The sequence below is a fragment of the Sinohyriopsis cumingii genome, unplaced genomic scaffold (genome assembly GCF_028554795.1).
Source record: "Sinohyriopsis cumingii isolate HCF-2022 unplaced genomic scaffold, ASM2855479v2 utg000360l, whole genome shotgun sequence".
In the NCBI taxonomy this organism is placed as follows: domain Eukaryota; kingdom Metazoa; phylum Mollusca; class Bivalvia; order Unionida; family Unionidae; genus Sinohyriopsis; species Sinohyriopsis cumingii.
The window spans coordinates 2,153,841-2,176,488 of NW_028315892.1; the positions used below are offsets into that span (position 1 = coordinate 2,153,841).

Sequence of the window (22,648 nt, forward strand, 5' to 3'; positions counted from 1 at the left end):
AAATGCAAACATTTGGTGTAATATTAACTTATAACTCCAGTTGCTGTCATTTCTATCTATCAATATTTCAATATTTCCCTAGATGATCCTACCCCGCGAGCCTAGCCCAGCTTTGAGATGAACGATATCCATACCGATTGTGCGAACGAAACAAACCCAATACGGATGCATATATACCACTAACATCTACACATATTTACATTTATGTACCCTACTATCTCTTACCTATTACGATGTGGTATTGCAATACATGTCAGTTCATGTTTGCATAGTTGCCATGATAGTGACATTTGGAGGGACATAGTTATATTGACCTGTGATATGAATGACTTGTAAACGGGTCTGTACCTAAATTAGAATTTAGTATATATCAAAGTAAATATGCTATACATGTAGACGACAAGTTAGTTAGGCAGATAAGTAAAACTAGATTGGATATTTAACAGTGGTGTACATATGTAACTAGACGAATTTTTCGTTCTTCAAATCGGATGATTGAAGAATGGCGTGGGATTTTGAAGGGAATATGCTTGTTGTATGTAGTACATAACCGCTTTGTTTTAATTTTTACTGCAATACACAGTTTCAAACATTAATGCAACTATATTAATGCGTAATGTCTTGGTGGTGTATATAAAGTGGTACTTCCTACACCTTTAAAATCACCATGCTAATAACAAAAATGATTTTATAATATAGTAGTTTTGTAGTACATCCATCAAACGGTAAGCTAAGTATAAGGCACAACGGAATATATCATTTCCATGTTAAATGGATCCCATATAACATTTATTTTGACTGAAGGAAAGAGTGGGGATTCTGGAAATAAACATACTGCGTATATATTACGTCTGTTGTTCTGAACGATTAATAATTGTATCATTTCTCTAGAATATATTAACACATGATAGGCTCCATGCAAGGTCAACTGTAAGATTCTCAGTACGTTATTTCTCTTACTCTTCGACATTAAGGTAATTATTACAGACAGATTTCATATATTGTTTGAGGATGAAATCTGAACTATATTTTATCTAGAGATGCATACAGTAATAATTGTTTTGTTGTAAGAGAAAATGCGATTAAAATTTGACAAAAATGACAAGTGGCAGACGTTTGGTTCTGTATTTGGGATAGTAAGTGCAAATCAAACAGTGAGCCAGGTTCCTTGTTTGGAATATTTGCCAAAATCAGATAGCAGAAATATATCAACAGTTATGTTGTAAAAGGACAAAATCTTAATAATACAACATCTCTATATTTCTCATTATAAACGCATATGATAAACACGGGTCAACTGCAAATTACAAATGGGATCTTTCATGTTAGTAATCATTCACAATAGCATTTCTTTCATTATTTCGCTTTGGCTCCATTTCTAGATAGCTAAGAAACAGACCAAGCAAATTATTATTATTATTATTATTATTATTATTATTATTATTATTATTATTATTATTTATGTTATTAAAGAGTGACATTTTCATTTCGGGATACTATGTTAATTACATTGTCAGGACTAGTTTCCAAGCACTTGTTTCGTACTGTTAAGGTCCAGTTTCAGAATAATTGTTTAATCCACTAAAACGTATTGATAAAAGAAATATAAAACATGAAATACCCTACAAGTTAAAAAGACGTAACACACCACAGCTTACTTAGAATATGTGTTTACTTTCTTAATGCACCCTCTAAGGAGGATACTTTTCTGATAGATACATATCTATTGAATGAGTTGTTTTCATATTGACACGCACGTGCTATCGTATATTTGTGTTTTGCACAAGTTTATCACATTTTTGTCAAACTATGCATGTCAACAATGATCAAAAAACCCGCCATGCCTAAAACGAATAAATTATGTTGCTAAGCATGGCAATACAGATTGCCACGTATATTCATTAATATTCGTCACATCCACAGCGACATGCTCCTGAAATTCGAGTTCAGCATACCCCTAAACCTGTAAACGTAACTTCCCCAATGAAACAATAAATAAATAAATAAATAAATAAATAAATAAATAAATAAAGAAATAAAGAAATAAATAAATCCCTTTAGACCAAAATAGTTTGAAAGCTTTAAAATAAATGAAAATACAAATGTACGTAACTTGATACATCAACACTTGCCCCGGATATGATACCATATGGCAACAATATGTTTAGCACCATAATTTATGAGATAAAATACCCATGGGGTATAAGATGTTTGACCTGACATAAATCGTGACGATTTTTCGTTTCGTTCTCTCTAATTCATTGTATTGTCTGGCTTTTAATACTTAGTTTATCTAACATTCTATGTAGCTAAATCTTCAGTCGGCAAAGGAATTAAACTGTCTTTACCTTGTCAATATTAATAAAGTATTGATTGAATGTGAAACTCATAGGACGTATTCGCAAACTGCGGCCCACATAAAGCCCATCACGCTTCTTTATTTTCTTCCCTTTTCGTTTTTCCCGTATTTTAGTCAGTACATTTTTAATGTGTGTTCGAGTAGGGGTGTTGTTATAGGTTTAGAAAGTATACCCGCAGAGTGTTATTTCATGCTAAATATCACTACGTAAGCCTCACACTTTACTGGGAAAACCGAGAACGCAGCTATGATATCAAATCGACATGTGCAATCTTTTCACTTTATATTGCAATCTGCTTAGGTGGGTAGTATAGCTGAAAACTCTATACATGTTTCGTGTATTAAACGTCCTGTATCCATATACGAATGAATAATGTACAGTGAGTGGTAATGAACACTGATTATCTTGAAACACACTGAAATACATGACAGTGTCCTTAACGTAGATTTTTTCTGCTTTTGTTGAAATTAGTTGAACATCAACTTTTTTAAGAAAACCTTGGTGATCTCTTCTAATTTGTAGACATTCTATTTAGAATTTCATGAAGACTCGCAATGTTGACGCATTGTGAATCTCAGTTGAATATATGTTTCAGATCATACACATATTATATTCTACTGTAATGAATCTCAGTTAATTTTGATCATTTTACTTTGATATGTTATCAACATAGCAGAACAGAACAAAACTTCATTTCAAAAAACGTCAACTACGAACAAACATAAGTGGTATACGAGCCAAACAAAACAATTAAAGCTGTATTATACATAAAGTTATCATTGTGTAATATAAATAAGATAGTGAAAAACAAACAAAACAGAAAGATAGAGATTTGTTGTTGTTATGGGTTGATAGGCTATATATGGCAGCCAGTCTAACTGGCGCAGGAAGATAGGGGAAATCTCCGAAATTTACTGCTGTCAAGCTTTCACATATACCAGCACTGGTCCAGCCCGAGGTTCGATTGAGGTTAGATACCAGTGAACAATCGATCATTTATCGATACTTTTTGAGCTGTCAAGCCTAACGCATAGCCTCATCTGGTACGTGCATGCGCATTGGACGTAGGACAACTCGAGTGACCTACATGTATTACATGAATAAAAAAACCTGTACTTTTAAACAATAAATGGGTACCTGTTGCTTTGTGTTACTGCATACTGGCTCTCAACTTATCGTCCCCCCCTCCGATAGTAACGATCAATCAATAATAAACAAGTTAACTTGTATGACTAGCAGCTAACAAAGAACACACAAAAACACATCACATATCAAACAATCATCAACGACATGCCTGAGATTTAAAAATTGAAAGCAGAATGAATGTAAGCCCTTTGTTTTTGACGTAACAAGTATGCACCCATCCAATATGAAACTAATTATATGCTTCAAAGATATGTGTAAACCTTGACGTTTTCGTGCGTGTATAGTCATGATGAGTCAACTGAATTACACTTAGATTTGTCAAAATAGTAATTCTGGTCACATAATAAAATCGTCCACCCACCCCTCCCCTTTCAAAAATGAATCATCCATTATTGCATGTCCTATCCAGGACCGCTGTCAGTTTAGGACCAGTTTCTGAGACCCACAACGGTTACGTTGTCTTCTGCTGTTTCAATTTCTAATCCATATAGGCCTATTTGATAATTGTTCCTATTGCCCACTAATCCTGTCCACAACCCTGGTCCAGGGGCCCAGAATGGCCGAGTGGTCTAACGCGCTCTCCGTTACGCATCACTGTCATCTCATCTCTGTCTGCGTGGGTTCGAGTCTCAGATTCTGCTAATGTGGGTATGTGAGAAAGCTTGCCAATAACTTCTCGTGTGTCCGTGGTTTTTCCGTGGTTTTTCCGGGTTCTTCCTCCACCGTTAATACTGGCCGCCATGTATAGCCTATCGTGTTCTCAAAAATTGGTTTAAATCCTGCAACAACAATAACAACAACCCTCGTCCTATCTGATGCAGTTTGTGATCATATCTACTTTTCTGTTTTATGCAGGTTATCGAACTATTCGCTGCAGATTTGCAAACACTCTATGTCTGTAAGCTGTGTACAGGTGTCAGACTTTTATAAATTATCTGAACCTTTCTTCACGAACATACACTATGTTAATGACGATCGCTTAAAAGATGCCCTACGTTGATTGCCGTATAAAAATCGAGATTCGACTTTCGGAAAAGTTATATAAAGTCCAGCACTTTAGACTATTTGGCCAACCGAGGCCCTTAAGAGAAAGAGATAATTGAATATATAATAATTATATGTCAAATAACTATCTAGAGAAACAACATTCACCCTTCAAGTGCTCACTGAGTTCTTTTATATAAAGCTAATATAAGTAATTTAGATGAAAGCTATGTTGATATGTTGATGAGATTTGTTAGCCAAAGTGCACAGGCCTCAGCCTTCCTTGATAGTAACCAAATCAGATTCAAGTACATTGAACTGATTCATTGCATTTGTATACCGTATAAATTGCAATGAATCAGTGTCGATAATGTAACCCCATACCTCCATTGTTGCTTGCAAATGGGGGAATTATTCTCTTCATTCACCCAATATAGCTTGATCTCGCTAGACTTCTTATTACGCGCTTCTCACGTTTACACTGAAGCAATATGCTGACCCAGGATACGAGACATGTAAGGGTTGCAAGTGTACGGCATATTTACGTTATACTGGTGATTTATGGTAGAACCACCAGTCTCGAGTTACTTTATTTAGCTTTGATGAGCAGAGCCAAGCAAAAGATAAATAATGTAACTTTTTTCTGCGATTTCCAAGTCTTGTTGCTAAACGTGATATAGATTGTATGAATCTCCTTGTCAATCCTTAGCTGATTATGTTTATTATATAGTTTTGATCAGTATATATGATAGATTGGTTCTGGAAAATTATGATATTAACTGTTTTCATGCCATTTATATATTGTCTTTCCTCGTCAAATTGAAATAATCGAGTTATTAAGCTACGGTTGTCAATCGTATATACAATTATCGCTGAAATATACCATACTATTCATGAGGAGATAACGACATGTGAACTGAGATAACTAATATGAAGAAAACTCATGAAAACAAAGGAGAATAACAGCAGTCAAGAACAAGTTACACATTATAATATCGTGAGATTTCTTTTGTCATATGGGTGAGAAATTGAATATTTACGATATGTTGTTTAAGAATGTCCCTGATATCGTTTTATGTTGATTTATTGTACCAATAAATCTAATGATAATATTAATATACCAGTCACATCTAAGGTTTTGTAGCATAATATAGAACACGCGCAATTCGCATCAATACAAATTAAACTGAACATGAAACTGTAATAGTCTTTCATACTAATACAAATAAATGTATGCTTTGAAGTTCAGAACTCTTATAAGATTGTTACACATTGCAGGTATAAATATTAATGTCATAACTCGAGTATTTTATGTTTAACCCTGAGAGTCCCACCAACCAAAAACTGCAAGCCGAAAATAGCGCGATTCGGAAATATTCTCTTGGCCTCTCTGAAACCTAACGATTGTGGATATCCTGTAGCGACCATGTACTGGAAGGACAATGATGACGTTTCCAGCACAGTAAGTAAATGAACCCATTTATCGCCTTTTTCTTTTATATATTCAGTGAAACCACGCACGTTAGTTCGGCGGATATGTACTATTACTTTGTTGTTGCTTCCAATGGTTGCATATATTTGATAGTCGGCAAGTCATCTGAGTGTTTAAATGTTGTGCAAGACACCTATTTCCTACATTAGTTGGACGAGGTAAACTAAATTCACTATTGCAAGTAACTACTTCACCTACTAAAATATTGTATTACAATCTTCACCGTTCAATCGTTTGCGCGAGTTTCTAGCATGCTGAAATATGTGTATGCCGGGATGTTATAATAATCCCCAATTCAGACAAATTGCATTAAATATAATTTTTTTTTTAATTGTTTTAACAAATCCTTGCTATCTAAAGTGGTCATCAGCTTCATTGACATCATCATTTTTATAAAATCGTGTGGATGCTGAATTAATTTCGAAATCGATACCAAGACCATTTAAAGAGAAATTTTGCAATTTTCATTATATTCAAACCATTTAATCTATAATGCACTATTTTGTATTTGAAATAGTCCACTCCGATATGAATTTGTTTTTACTGGTCAGTAATATAACTAGATTATGTGTTGTTTGTAATTATGTCTGTTTATCGCTTTGTTCGAGTTTAGTAATTATTTGTTTCATTATGGGGTGCCAGTTTTGGGTACATATTTCTTAAGCCGAGTACAGAGCCAATTTTTAGGAGCAGACGTCGAAATGTAAAGTATTCACTAGACGTTAAGACTAAGACTCCATGGATTAATAAAGCCTTCACCGGACTTCATGATTGCATGGGATAGACTCTTTAAAAATGAACCTTCGCTAATTTCTTAAAGTAGGGAATTATCTGGATATTATTAGGTGCAACTGTTTAGTAATTTGAGACAGGAGTAAATCTTTGTGTTATATGTTTGAGACTTGTTTCGCTGTGTATGGCGTAAACTACTAATCTTCGGCTTGAACACTTTTGCTGATGATTGAAACAAATGTGAAAAAAGAGAAAGGCTGCAGTCTAATACTAGAGTTTCTTGATATGTGGTCATTCGCCCTTCTGGAAGAAAAGCTGTAATTTATGCACCTTTTGCATGACAATGAAAAGAAAACAAATAAATACTAATACTAATAATAATAATACTAATAATAATAATAATAATGATGATAATAATAATAATAATAATAATAATAATAACAATAATAATGATAATAATAATAATTGTAATAATAATAATAATAATAATAATAATAATAATAATAGCATTTAAAGTATCAGCATAGGGGGATATAAAAGTACTGGTGACATTCATGACTATAAGGCAAACAGCGTAACATTGCACACGTTGCCGCTCTGTTAGCACGAACTCTTTCCTCAGAAAGGATATTTGTTTTTTACGTGCAAAGGTCGATACCAACGCACTTGATTACGTGTCGTTTCCGTGTTTGTTCTTTTGTGGTTACAGCAGATTATGTGATTTTATATTTGAGAATGTTATTTTCGTTGAAATATCGAATGTGGAACGTGCTAAGTTTTACTGAAAACTGACTCAAATTTGAAAAACTACTCAAAGCATAATCTTCCATAACCTAATTCATGTGAGAAGTTTGTCAACATATTAAATATTTTTTGAGAAGAAGTAAACATATGGAAGATAACAAATCCACAATTCTCTAATTACCCAAAATATAACTGTATTAAGATATTACCCTGATGTTGAACTAACTTTTGAGAGTGCACTTAACCTCACTATGGATGCCCAACATTCGGACGAGATATATAATACGAATGCCAGATTTACAATCGGTTACTCAGACATATTGCTCATGAATGGTAGAATGATCACCGATGTGTTCGCTTATTGGTACTCTGTGAGGTGAAAGTCCATGGTCTATCACAATCTTTCACTAAATAGATAGGTGAACATACAAATCCGTGATTAGTATTTGGTTCCGCGTGATTTTGAAATGGATATTGCACACGATATAAGACTCCCACTGATACACCGGACATATCATCTAAAGGAAGCATTGATATACATTGTCACGACGCATATATGCCCTGTTACGCAAAAGAGTTTTACACGTTGTTGTTGCGTTGTGTAGATGGATTGATGAGACTAAGAGTGTCAGAAGATGAGTGCAAGTATCTACAGGCATTGTGCATATACATATACTTGACATTCAAGAGGTATTTTTAGACTGGATGCACTCAACGAAATGTAACAGAAAGAACATAGTTTGTGTTTAATGCTGGAGCAAACGGGCAGCCAGTGAAGGGTACGTGGGGGGGGGCAATCTGAGCATCTGTGGTTTTAAATTGTTTAAAGATTCTGATATTGAGAGGAACCGGATAGAAGATAAATACAACAGTCAAGTAGAGACAATATTTACAGGATGATACTGTAACAATGTAAGATGACAAAATCACATCCATGTATATATTACACCCCAATATGTCTTCAGGAGATACGAACACAATAATATCTAATGAGAATAATTATATCAAGGATGATATAGTTCGAATGATTAAGTGGAATTTTGACAATACAATTATAGGTTATATAACCAAATTTTCTTCCTTTATTTCAACCACTACATACAATTTTAAACAAGCAGGGATGCAAAAATAAGTGATATATTTTAAATATAACGAGCTTTCAATATCAAACGGAAGGTTTTGTAATTATAGAAATTTGGACATATTAACCTAGATGAACATTCTGTATTGACACTTTATATTTATATGAACGGTATACTGAAACTCAACCAAGCTCAGAGTCTTAACGGATTTTTAAAATACTGGGATGTAAGAGAAGAAAGAATAATTTTGCGCCAATATCTACGACATTGACATGGGCTAGTAATTATCAAGTATGAAAGCGAAATATATCAGTATTATATATGTATATTAAAATGGTTTCAATCTTCTTATCGAGTAATTATAATTCATCCCTAAAGCAAAAATAAACATTTCAAATGAAATGCATGATTGTTATTGATAGTGGCCACAGCTGACCGATGTTTGTTAGTGCATGTCGAAAGATAAGGATAGAACAGAATACGACCAACAAAGTGTTTAACATAAACCCAGCACAGACATATTAGGAAAGCAATGAAGCAACAAACACGAAAATAACTATGTAAAAATGCACATCAAGATAATTACCGTCTAGCAACTGCATTAGTTTCTTTCGGAAATAATTTCACATCAATCTTAAATAAATCTTTACAAATGTTAGCAACACATTATGTTTTTGTTACGGAAAACAAGACAAGATATTGTTGCATACACTAACATACATCATGAAATGAAATATGACATTTTGTGTCTGAAGACTCGACTCTCAAAAAACATATCAGTTACTTTGTATAGACACTCCGTGGCATAATATAATTAAATACAATATTGATATAAATTTGTGTAGGGTTCTAATAACACATACCAGGCTTAAATTCTTGGATTCTTTGGGGATTCACTTCGCAATATCAAAGTTATCTGTTCTCATTTTCTCTTTGTATTCTAGGGAAATAAATTATTTGTTAAATTGTACAAAGTTTATTGTCGCTCACTCTTCTGTTACTTATGTTTGGAGCATAGGCTCCTAACAACATGTAACATATTACTCTCATACTGTCCAGATTAACAATTACTTAGTGCCTTAGGCAATATACCGTCGATAAGTTGATACGTAACAAGATTAATTTAATCTGTATTTTGTTTGAACGTATTTTGAAATACTGACTGGAAGTCAGAATTATGGATTTTACGAGCGTACACAATTCTTGCGACTGAAAAGAAACCAAAATCCTAAGGATAAACAATATGCACAAAGAATAAAATGATCAAATAAATGCATTTGATAAATGATGCGAATTAAGCAAGAAACATGCTTTGTAAAATTTCTAAATTAATGCCTATTGTTTAATAATTCTTCGCGGCGACTCATTGATATAGCATTGGAATTGATCCACAACATTTGAAATTATGAACCAAATGCTTTATAAATATGTTATATTACAGAACAAAGAAAAGTTAAAGCTTACACCAGGGAAGGAAGCTGGTATATATCATGCCTGCATTGAAGGTCCGTCCCTAGCTTGTGTGAGAAACATAATGCCCCAGGACTACTGTAACAGCATCACAATAGAAGGAAGTAAGACATATGTAGTTCTGTTCCGTCACATAATTATATCACAATGTTTATGCCTGGAGGTAAGACCCACCATTATTCCTAAAACTAGAACAACCTTGATATCACTTCCTTGTTGATCCTTCCGATAATGTTTGTTGATGGGGATGGTGGCTTGTGAAATGTAAGTGCACCAGAAATCAAACCACAGCATGAATGATCCTGACTAATAGGCATTAAGTGAGACAAACGTAATTAAACCGCCTTTGTACAATAAGGTCCAGTAGATTGAAAGGAATATCGAATGCTGACATATTTCATAAATATCATAACACGATGACTGAACTAGTATTTGAAACACATTGAAAGCAATGTAACTAAGCCTTATACATTCTTCTTTTATAAAATCATCGGAATGGAGTACTTTGAAAAGTGATTTGTTCTCTTTGATTTAAGTATTAAACTCTTCTGAACTGTTTGGAAAAGCAAGATACTAGAGCCATATTACAGCAAAACATGAAATCATTTCTAAAACATCTATATAGGGTGTCATGTGTTTCTTTCAGTTTTCTTTTAGAGAATGCTCATTGCTATGATTACGATTTTGATAAATGTAAATTTCCTTAAGAAACTGAAGTCGGAATCGCATCATTGCGCGTACAATATAGCACTAATATTTATCTAGTTTATAAACAAATAAAAATCTAATAGCGTCATTATGATAATACTCTAATATTATAATCAGATGAATTACGTAATATTCCTTCAGACTACTTGTACTTATCCTGAGTGGTAATTGTCTATGGTAATTCATCATTTGCTAAACAGTAGTCAATAACCTTCACATTATGATTTATATATATATATATATATATATATATATATATATATATATATATATATATATATATATATATATATATATATATATATATATATATATATATATATATAGATATATATAGATATATATATATATATATATATATATATATATATATATATATATATATATATATATATTATATATATATATATATATATATATACTACAGAGAAGGGAGAGAGAGAGAGAGAGAGAGAGAGAGAGAGAGAGGGAGAGAGAGCGAGAAACGTGCAAAGAGTCCATCCGTGTATGTTCTGCTGGACATGCACATAAATATAAGTATGTAATAATACAGATATGATTCGGCTAAATAGAACATCTGTGATCCAGGTCGGAATTCTTTTTGCAATACTTCATATCAATTTTGGACTCTTCATATTGTTTACTACCATTTTCCGTTATCGTCATCATCATCATCTTCTTCATTATTGTCGTCATTTCTTGTTATTTTCGTCTTCCTGTTCGTAACAACATTGCGAATCTCGTGGATGCTATAAAGTCCTGCATAGGTCAAAATGATAGCCTGGATGTAAAATCTAGAATCTACAATATGCATGTCAAAGATACCATCTACCGGTAATTGTTAAATCTTGTAAACCTATAATTTATGTGGTTAACGCGTATAAATAGTATGCTATCGTCTAAATGCTTACTATCCACACTAGAATACTATTCTCATCATAAAACTAAATACTCTTGACCTTTTTATGCGCACTATAATACTATTCTTACATATATCATGTAGGTTCTAGGCACAGGAAACCAGTATGAGAGATTAGTAGTGTTTTATTGTAGTTCATCTCCTCGCACCAATTCTCACACAATCATGACTAAGTATAATTCCCCTTGCACATGTGGTATATACGTATGTAGTCGCTGTAGGCTCTCCGTGTTGTTGAAAATAAATCATAAGAACTGTCATGGCAGCTCAAGGTATGCAACACATGTTATTTCGTCGGGAATGGCGCCCTAGAGCTCTCTCTCTCTCTCTCTCTCTCTCTCTCTCTCTCTCTCTCTCTCTCTCTCTCTATATATATATATATATATATATATATATATATATATATATTGTATATCTTGTGGAGTAAATGATATTTGATACTAGGATTGGTGATGTGATGAGCCAGGTATTCACAGTCCTATTTAAATTACTTTTTACTGCATTTTGATATTGTTAAATATTGACTAGATATTGGTGAAAGACGACATACTATTATCTACCTCCAGACCCTACCCCGAAGACCACAACATATTTGGGCTACGAGTGTATAGAAAAATGCATTTTGATCAAAACATTTTTCGTGTCTTAGTGTTTAAAAAAATACAGTTTGTGTCGATATTACTATACTTGATTGAATCAGGTGTGACACCTAATACAGTTGATTCGGATGAAAGTGCGGAATTGGTAAATATAAAGTACAAATAAAATTGAAATGTGATATGCGATGAAAATCGTAGGAACTGTTTCGTTCAGACACTATATACAATGGAAGTGAAATATATCGTAAATGCTGACAAATTGGCATCCTAAATTATTATTCATGGCACATTTTCGTGCGTCAACGAGAGAGATTAAATCATGGGTTGCCTTCAAGAGGGACTGAGTGCCAACTGGCGGAAAGAGATGCAGTTTCCTACTGAAATAAATTAGGAACAACACTGTAAGGTGACTGTGGCAGTGCCAGTCTCAGTATGGTAGCTGTTTTAAGGTATACTGGTTTGCTTCTGCAAATGCATTATACTTTCAGATTCCGAACCCACTGACAGTGTCAGTATAAAATGATGAACTAATTGGGAATTTTACTTATTAGGTCATCATATGTACCAGACATTAAAGGATTATATATACATATGCGCTATGTTTTCTTCTCATTTACAAAAATGCATTAAACATTTCCTTAACAATTCTGTGTTAAATATACTAGTCGCCGTCATCAAGTTAGGGCTCGTTCAGATTTCGTCAGTATGACATAGCAATACAACTCCTCGTGTATAATGCAAGAACTAAAATTATATATATAAATATATATACAGTTGATATATACATGTTGTGGTATTTTACAGACAACTCTTCAATAAAGTCACCTGAGTCATCTGGTATGAATGTCTATATCATTCTTTCTGTATGTCTTGGTATCCTATTCATTTTGGCGATAATGGTGATTGCGATACGTGTCCTAAAAAGGCGCAGAAACAGTAAGTTATAATTTTTTCATGTACTTGAAATAATTGAAATAAATACTGTATTATCTTATCCAAACTTTGTGATACATTGTTCACTACACAGGTCTATTTGCGAATTTGAAAGAGAAAAATGAAAAAAATATTTAAAGAAAACATTCCAGCCAGCGCAAACACTTTTCTGAAATGAAAGGGGTTAGTCATTTTTGATAAGTATTTGGGTCGATGTTGCCATTAAATTGGTGCTAATAAATTTTTAACGCTTATTTGTAATAAAGGAGTGGATTTCTAGACTGCAAAATGGCAACGTGCAGACCCAGCTAAATGATAGTTTCATAAGCAGACTACGCTGGAAATGAAATTTCAACTCATGTGGTTACCGATAATGAAATATTTACAAGGAGCGCTACAAGAACAAGCAGCAGAGGGGCTGTACAGACCGAAACTTTTTGCACAATAAACCCCTCCAGGAAACTATTCCTCGATAGAGGGCTTATTTCGACGAAATAAACCCTTCTATTCAGAATACAGGACAAAAAAAAATGTCCCCCGAAAACTCGAAGAGTTTCCAGGGACAAACTCGTTGAGTTTGCACTGACAACTTGGGTTACTTCAATAAATCTGAAACAGTTTCCGTGGCGGGGTCGTTATTGAAAAATCCATGGGTCGGGTCCATCCCCTCTGCTGCTCTGGGAAATGAGTTTCCAAGGAAAAACATTTTTATGTTGCAAATAGTGTATCAAGTCCAATACGGTATCTTGTTCTGGGATCGTGTAAATTTATTGTCACAAATCCGTGAGGTTTTCTTTGAGCATGACTGAAGAAATTTTTAAATTTATTTAAATCCATATCGCCACCACACCAGGTTTGATGAATATTTCTCAGTGTATGTGTATCAACTCCATTGAATATCGCAAGAAGATTACAATTATCCCTGATTACTTTAGGAATTTGTGTATAACGCTGAGTAACATAAATCACATCAGTGTTTTTGTGACGTCCCCGGGAAAATATTCTTGCGGGATTTTTTTGCTTGTCCAACATAACATCATCATACACTACTAGGTTGTTAATTGATTCATCAAGATCCTCGACGCTGGGGGCTTCTTCGATATCAGTGATAAATTCAACAACATCCTCACCGTCTTTACTCAGCGCGCTTGCACTCTCATTAAAATCTTTTATAACGTTATAGCATCGTTGATCATCTACAGATGGAGCTATCAAATACAGTTTATCCCATTTCATCCACTTCATTATCAAGTTCAGCAACAGCTGTGTTTTACCTGAACCGGATGGCCCAATTATAATCGCGCGGATAGAGTTTGGTAGCACTGAATTATGCTTAACTGGCTCTTTCTTTTTTGTCGCAGAAAAATCTGTAATTTCCATTTGTATATAAAGAATAATAATTATGGATCTATATTGTGTGAAGTGTAAGGCACGAACCCCTACGAATGATCTAACAACCATTACAACAAAAAATAACAGACAAGCACTTTCTGGTAAGTGTACGCGATGTGGCACAAAAAAATTTAGATTTCAAAAAAAAAGCGAGAATTTAGCGGAGGTGACATTGCAGCCAAACTTGGAAAGCTCCCCGGAACTCCCTGGGCAAAGTATCCCGGAGAAAAACATCTCCCAGGATACAATTACTGCGGTCCAGGGACCCGACTAGATATCAGACTTGATGAACAATCTAAACCAAAACCGGGAGAGTATCCGATAAACGCTATCGACGCAGCGTGTCACATACATGATGTTGCTTATCGAAGTAAAGATCTACAAGACAGGCATATCGCGGATGTGAAATTAATTCATGCACTAAGCGCCATAAAAAATAAATCATTTAAGGAGTCACTCGCTAATTGGTTAGTAAGATCAGCGATGAAATCTAAATTAGTATTAGGCGCTGGATAATTAAATAAAAATGCAAGCGATTTATTATTCCCCAATCGGATACTGGAGAGGTAACTCAGCAATTAATAAACTCGCCAACGCGGCATCAGTAACACGCGAGGTTGCCAAAAATTGGCTATCAAAACAAGCAATATGGCAAATCTACTTACCACCACCTCGACAAATCAACTTTGCACATTTTGATGTTAGTGTGCCCAATGAAGTTCATCAGGCTGACATACTATTCCTGCCTCATGATACTGTCCGTAGAAAAATATACAAATACGCGCTAACAGTAGTTGATGTTGCCAGTAGATACAAAGAAGCAGAACCGTTAGCGACTAAAATAGCGTCCGAAGTCGCCTCTGCGTTTAAACGAATTTATCAACGAGGACCTCTAAACTGGCCACGATTATTACAAGTTGATCCTGGCAAGGAATTTCAGGGCGCGGTGTCATCACTGACAAAGCAGCATAACGTTACCATACGACGAGGACATACTGAAATTCATCGGGATCAGGCAATTGTTGAGCGATTTAATAGAACACTCGCTGAGAGATTATTCGGATACCAGTACGCGAGGGAATTCATTTACGATACGAGATCTCGTGAATGGGTTGCAAGACTGCCAAACGTGATAGCCGCACTGAATAATGAAATTACCAGAACAACAAACATGAGACCTGTAAATGCAATCACAACAAAATATATACCCCGCGTCAGTGAACGCGGACAACAGCAACAAAATGTTTCAACGCAGCCAGGGACGCTAGCGTCCCCACTGCTGGGTAATGTCACCGTTAGGTATTTATACGAACCAGGCGAACTAGAAGGAGGAAAAAAAAGAGCAACCGATCCCACATGGAGTGTTACTACACATAAGATATCCAGCATAACCAGATCAACTGGGAGAAACGCAATCTACAGATTAGATTCGACTGCTCCTCAACGCGGATTTAAACGCGAGCAACTTCAGGTGATTCCCGAGGATACACAATTACCACCCCGATCACTAAAGTGATCCGCACTGAAGTGATTCAATCATTTAAATAACTGCAGCAACACCTCTGCGTCGGTTACACTCAAGACAGGTCAACATCACATTTTCACGTGTATGACCGCGACTGCTATCTATTCTATCTACGGTGAATTGCCTTGGGTCGTTTTTCGAATACTGCCACAGCAATAAACAATTACAACTCGCACAGTGATTATTCTGCTGTTGTTGTAATTGTATTACAAATTCAACATCCAAACTTTGTTTGGGATCAAACTCTCTACCATTTTTTTGTCGCTCTGTTTGTAACCGGCTAATTTCTTTCTTATTGTGTCATCAGCGATTGAGCTGTCGTTGACAACATCATCTAATACAATTCTTCGTAACTGACCTATCCTTCTTACTCTTGACACGGCTAAATAAACTAAATTTGACCACTCGATGCGATCATCAACAATCCAAACTGTTGTATCTGAAATAGTTAGTCCCTGCGAACTGTGGATGGTCATAGCGTATCCTAGCGTCCACGGGGATTTGCTCATTTTCAGTGCCTGTTCAACAGCATCAACATCAACTGTGACAATATCATTTAATACTAAATTCTGTTTCTCCGGACCCGACGCAGTCAGGCGCCCTGGAATATCAACATCAATATTCTGCAATCGCGTATCAGCTGGTCTATAACACAACGGCACTGGCAACATGGGAAATTTCTTCTGATGTAACTGAAATAACCGCTGCTGAAGTGTGTCCCTGACTATCTGTCTACTTGCCACAATTAAATCACCTGGTTTCCACGTTTCCCAAAAGTCGCTCAGCGAAGTCTCTGGAATTATTTCACGCATTATCTCACACTGGACATTATTGGTTTGTAGCCTGATCAGTGCCTTAAACTCTTTCAGCGTTTCATCGAGTGCTCTAACATCGTTAGTTATTTCCTCATAATAATCTACAAAAGTTTTCAGCCACTCGTGTGGAGATTCACCTGTAAATGGGGGTGGTTGACCATGATCGCCGCACATCACCACTGCGGTATTTTTCTTTAGCAGCCAATCCAGAAACTGTTTTAATGTATCCAACGGCACAGTGTCTATCTCATCCCAGATGATTTTCTCGGGAATATATTTCGTTCCCATTCGTTCAGGTGTCCACGTGCCGCCGCTGTATTTGAAAAAACTGTGATACGTGCACGCGTTAACATCCCGTTGTCTCATCTCCCTGGCAAGTCTGTGTGTGGGTGTTAGCACAATCATGTCAGAGTTTCTAAATAATTCAATCGCTCGAGTTGTTTTACCAGAACCATCAGGACCGTTCAGATAAACTGTTTTGTGTCTTGTAACAGGATCGTGCACCGGCGGCAACAACGAAGTTGCCCCCGACGAAACCATCGAAGATATTTCTGCGCTGCGATACTCATCCTCGATTTCAACATCAGCCGATTTACAATATCCGTGTAACATTTCATTCTTTATTCTCCACGAGCCCCACGATGGATCATCCGATATAACATTATCCAACAGCGCTGAGTGTTTTTTATCAATATAAAATGAATCCGTTGCAACTCTCACTGCGGCAACAGGGAATCCATTGATCATCGACAACAAATTTATGGATACATAAGCCAGCATCGAAGATCTCAAATGTATGTACTGAGATGATTCTCCGTCAATATAACTAAAAACAGTCCCTAGTTTTTCCCCGTTTGACAGAAACACATCTTTGCGGTTACAGAACATGTTGTTCGTGGCTGCATCAGCGACAATAAGATCCAATTCAGTCTTGTCCATGATTAATCGACTGTGATGTTGTTTATGATCATACGCTCCACCTTGAGTGAATTTCCCTATTATTCTTCGTCCTAGATCTTTTGCTGTGCTTTCATCATTTCTGAGTTTGCTTTTAAGTACTTCAGGAGCTTTCTTGATGATAGCGTCGATAGAAGTTTCTGGATATTCTCGTGACCAATCTTCGATGACTTCTTCTAACGTAACCGGCGTTGGAGTTGGCAACCAAACTTCGGTTTGACGACAATAACATATAATCGCTTCGCTGACCGTCAGCGACAACAGTATTCGACTGTCAAGCATGTATCGCAATAACACTATCGGTGCCCATCGCTTCTCAACGAAATGTCTGCCAAACCAAACATAACACACAGGATGTAAATCCTTAGCGAATTTAAACGACGACACACAAGCAAATCCGGTCAAGTCAAAATCGGGTAAAACACCGTTGACAGCTACTCTTGTCATGGTATTGCCAGCGTGGCCAAACCGTTTAAAATATTCGCTGCATTCTCCACGCCCAAGGAAACTTCCTGGATAACACGCCGTCATGTCCACGGATATCATACCGCGGTGATCATACTGAGTATTCCACAAACCGCCGTGTCCGTATTCGACACAGCTCTGCTGGATATCAGCAAGAAAACTTTTCGGAGTTGGTCTCCATGAATTTCGTTCCCGGGCTACATGCGCGACAACACCCGGGACAGTAAAACAGTGTGTCAGTAACGTATCAGTGTTGCCAGCATGATATTTTTCTGCGAGTTTTTTCATTTCCTGCTGTAACGCCATTGTTCTGTATATTTCCCCGTTGGGTCTCACAAACTGATCATATTCTCCATCTTCGCTACTTCTGAATAACCACACAGACACTGGATCGGTTTTACTTATCTGATAAATAAAATCAAACATGCTCCCAGAATTGCTTTGCAATTCCGGATAATACTTCACAACACGGTCTTGCGGAAATATCCTAACCGAGTCAGTCCAGGCGTGACTGTTATGATCGATAATAGTTATTGGTGTTCCACGGGAATTGTATTTACACTCATACAATACCTCACCGGTTAACGATGAAACCGTTATAGGAAATTTTAGTAATCGCTCTAGCTCAGCAACATCATTTATTGACGCTCCTTTATCCGCTACTCGTGTCGCCCACGCTGTTATTTTAGTTTGTCTTAGCGGTGTTAGGCCGTTTCCTCGCATTGCATTTTTAAAATGTTCCATTACTCGCTCAGCTACACAATTCAACACCGACACCTTCATCGGTTTGAGTTTATCAACGCGTGGTTTCTTCATCGGATAAATTCCATAAACAACTGCGGTCACAGGATACGCTCTGGCATAATATGGTATATCAATCCCAACAAGTACTCCCGGTTTTGAGTCTTTACTTAACAGAACGGTTTTTCCACGAACGCCTCTGGCATCAAGAACAGGGTCTAGTTTGTCTCTGATAATCCACGTTCCCTCGCCGACTCCAACAATAAATTTTATCTGTACGAAATATCTTCTATCGTCGAGATACCCAATTATGTTACGCGCGATTGTATCGTTCATGGTAGCATCAATGATACGGTCACGAGAAATGCTCGCGTTTCCGAGGATAATTTTATACGAAGACCACGTGTGTGCGGCACCATCACGACGAAACTCTTCTTTGGCATTCTTGATAACACCAATTACCTCTGCTAACTCTCTTCGTCGTGGATCAGCGGTTAACCGGTCAAGATCGAATCTAGAACCTGATATGGGTTTTATTCTGGATAGTCTTTCAAAACCCATTATTATAATTAAGACAAATATTTAAATAGACAAATATATTATATGATGAACCAATGCAAGTGGATCAAACTAAATTCATCAGCGCCGTGTAGCAAACCCTGCAGAGGCGAATACTGTGGACAACATGCTCAACAGGTCCGCGGTGGGAGTCTAGGACCGATACCGTGTATCAGATGCGGCATTGGAGTACGAGGAAAAACGCAATTATGTTCAGCGTGTGGTGGAAAACGCTATCGAGAACTAAAACGGTATTATGATAAAAAAAATCCAGACTGTGATAACGCTCTCAAATGCGAGCGTGATTACATAAATAAGTTTTCAGACAAATTATGAATTAGACAATGATTTGCTTATAGTATAATGAATCAAGAATTCGTCCGACATCCAACTATTCCAAATTATGAGGCAAACCGAGATGGCATAGTGAGAAACTACAGGCTGAGGAAACAAGTTGGTACAGTTGATAATGCTGGTTATTTAAGATTTACTGTTAGGAAAGGGAGGTATTTATGTCATCGTTTCGTCTATGAGGTTTTTAACGGAGAGATCCCTAAAGGCCTTGTCATTGATCATATTAACGGGAACAGACTTGATAACAGTATTGAAAACCTTCAAGCGATCACTCAGAGCAAGAATACCATACGAGGAAGAGTTAAATGTAAAACAGCTATAAGAAGAGCAGTGAAATCTGTGAATGTTGAGACCCGTGAAGAAATAATATTTCAATCAATGAGCGCAGCCGGTAGGTATTTCGGTATTTGTCCACCTTCTGTACAGCATGTCGCAGATGGGATCTAGAAAACAGCATTTTCAAAGAAGCTCAAACAGAAGATTTCATTCTGTTATATAACTCTTATCGTTGACACAAACGACGATAACTCCTCCGAGAGTGTGTAACGCTTTGCAGAGTTGTCGTTGCTGGTCAGAGGATTTGCTCCCCCTAAGAAAGCCACCTTGATAAAATATTTTATCGAGTTCATAACATGTAATCATTTATTTACCGTAGAATATATATTTTTTTACAAACAATATCCTCGTTTTACTGAATATATCCGACTGTTTTGCTCTTCTGTGCTTGTTATATGACCGCGCTTAAGAAAACATACAATTAAAATATTTTAAACAAGTCCCGCCCACTGCTAGAGCGAATTTCCAACTCGCAAGTAACAGTTGGGTTATATACGAAATCGCTCCCTAAGACCTTTGGGTCGATCGAAAGTCAGCACGCGCAAGCAAAACCATAAATTTAATCCGCCAATGGCGGGTGTCTTTTGTGCACCATCCAATGGTCGATTCAATGGATGGTTTTGCTCTGCTGCTGACCGTAGAAAATGACCCACCTGTGTATGTTTGTGTCGTCATAGGATAAGGTCTTAGGATAAGTTAGGATAAGATTACATGTTCATTGTGCCTTTACTTGCTGTCATACTCGAATCAGAGGTTAAAGGTTGTCTGTTCTGTACCGTCTCTTAGGATAAGATTACATGTTCATTGTACCTTTGCTTGCTGTGATACTCGAATCAGAGGTAAAGGTTGTCTGTTCTGTACCGTCTCTTAGGATAAGATTACATGTTCATTGTACCTTTGCTTGCTGTGATACTCGAATCAGAGGTAAAGGTTGTTTGTGTTGTCAAATAAATGTTTGCCGGGCCTGCTAGAGAACTCGATCCTAGAAGCCAGGGCTGTCTCGTCTTGTAAATAAATGTGCCTCTGAGTCACTTGGCAGTCAGAGGGGTCCGTCCTTAGGATAAGTTACGTGTTATATGTTTGTCCTTGTCAATTCACTAAACACGTCCTCTTGAGCCTATATAACGTTATTTGACGATCTAGAGGCTCTTGCAGGGGATAAAGTGTTTCGTGTTACATGTTGTATTGTCATGTCGGAAGCAGTCCTCGTGGGGTTCTAGAACGTTATTTGACGATCTAGGCCCTTGCAGGGGATAAATGTTTCCGACTGTCTCGTTTTGTTTTGGAAAGCTAGCGTTTCTCATGCAAAGTGTTTCTATTAAAAATATAAAAATATATAATAATATGAATCACGAAAATATAAATACCATACTTGTTGAAATTAAAGAATTACAACAGCGAGGTTTTAATATTTTACTAGACACTGAAACAATTATGTCAGATTTTGAATCCTTGAATGAGCTATCACGCTTGGGGAAGAACAATCTCCCTGCTCGCTATAGGTTCATTAAGGGTTTGCAAGATCGTGTTTACAGATCACTTGCCGGGATAACTGAAAATCAGGTATCTGAATTTATTCCACTGTGCCGTGCAGTTGAGAAGATTCGTCTTGGATTGTCACAAGAGTATGAGACTCGAAAATTAATTAGCACCAGGGTGAGACGGTTAAAAGGTTATATAAAGAATCTAGACACGGAAATGCCTTGCATTTCTGACAAAAATACTAGTGTTTCTGACTACGAGGCCGACAAGGAAGTATAAACCGCATAGCGTGTGACTCACAGCACAAAGTGAAAGTAGAACCTGAGAACGCTAGCGCCCCCCCCCCCCCCCGCTTGGAGTGTAAAGCACATTTCCACGGGTAAAAAAAAAAGTGTATTATTTTTTTTGCCCTTGGAAACTCAAAAAGTTTCTCAAGTGAAGGGCGCTTTCAGATTTTCAGGATTTGCTTAAGCGTTTCAACATCAATACAGGAATGAGAATAGTTCATAATCTGTTCTCGTTGACACCAAACTATGATCATATGATTTTGCTGTAGCTCTGTTAATTGTGACGGAGTTAACAAGAAGTCTTCGTCACCATACACGTCAATAACTATTTTAACGGGGAAATACTGTTCTGGGAATGTCTGTATTTGAAATGCGGTTTTTATTGCCTCGTAAAGAATTTGCTTATCATGAATATGAACTCGTGCATGAATGTACTCGGGTTGATACATTATACACAACCGTTTTTTTTTAAATGCGTGCTAGCACTTTCAACGATAACTTATGCTGGTTTTGATAGGGTATTTGCACGATAAAATGACGAAAATGGATCAGTGCAGAAAAAAAAAA

The 22,648-nt window shown here is 36.4% G+C and overlaps 1 protein-coding gene across 1 annotated transcript in view; it reads left to right on the top strand.

Moving 5' to 3' along the window:
• Positions 1-5,795: 5,795 nt before the first annotated feature.
• The window catches only part of LOC149774252 (uncharacterized), a 38,187-nt gene continuing 21,334 nt past the window's right edge, over positions 5,796-22,648 (top strand). The window contains exons 1-2 of the mRNA XM_089945530.1: positions 5,796-5,952; positions 9,982-10,114. Coding sequence (XP_089801656.1) covers positions 5,917-5,952; positions 9,982-10,114 — 169 coding nt within the window. The 5' untranslated portion in view covers positions 5,796-5,916. The remainder of the gene's footprint in view (positions 5,953-9,981; positions 10,115-22,648) is intronic.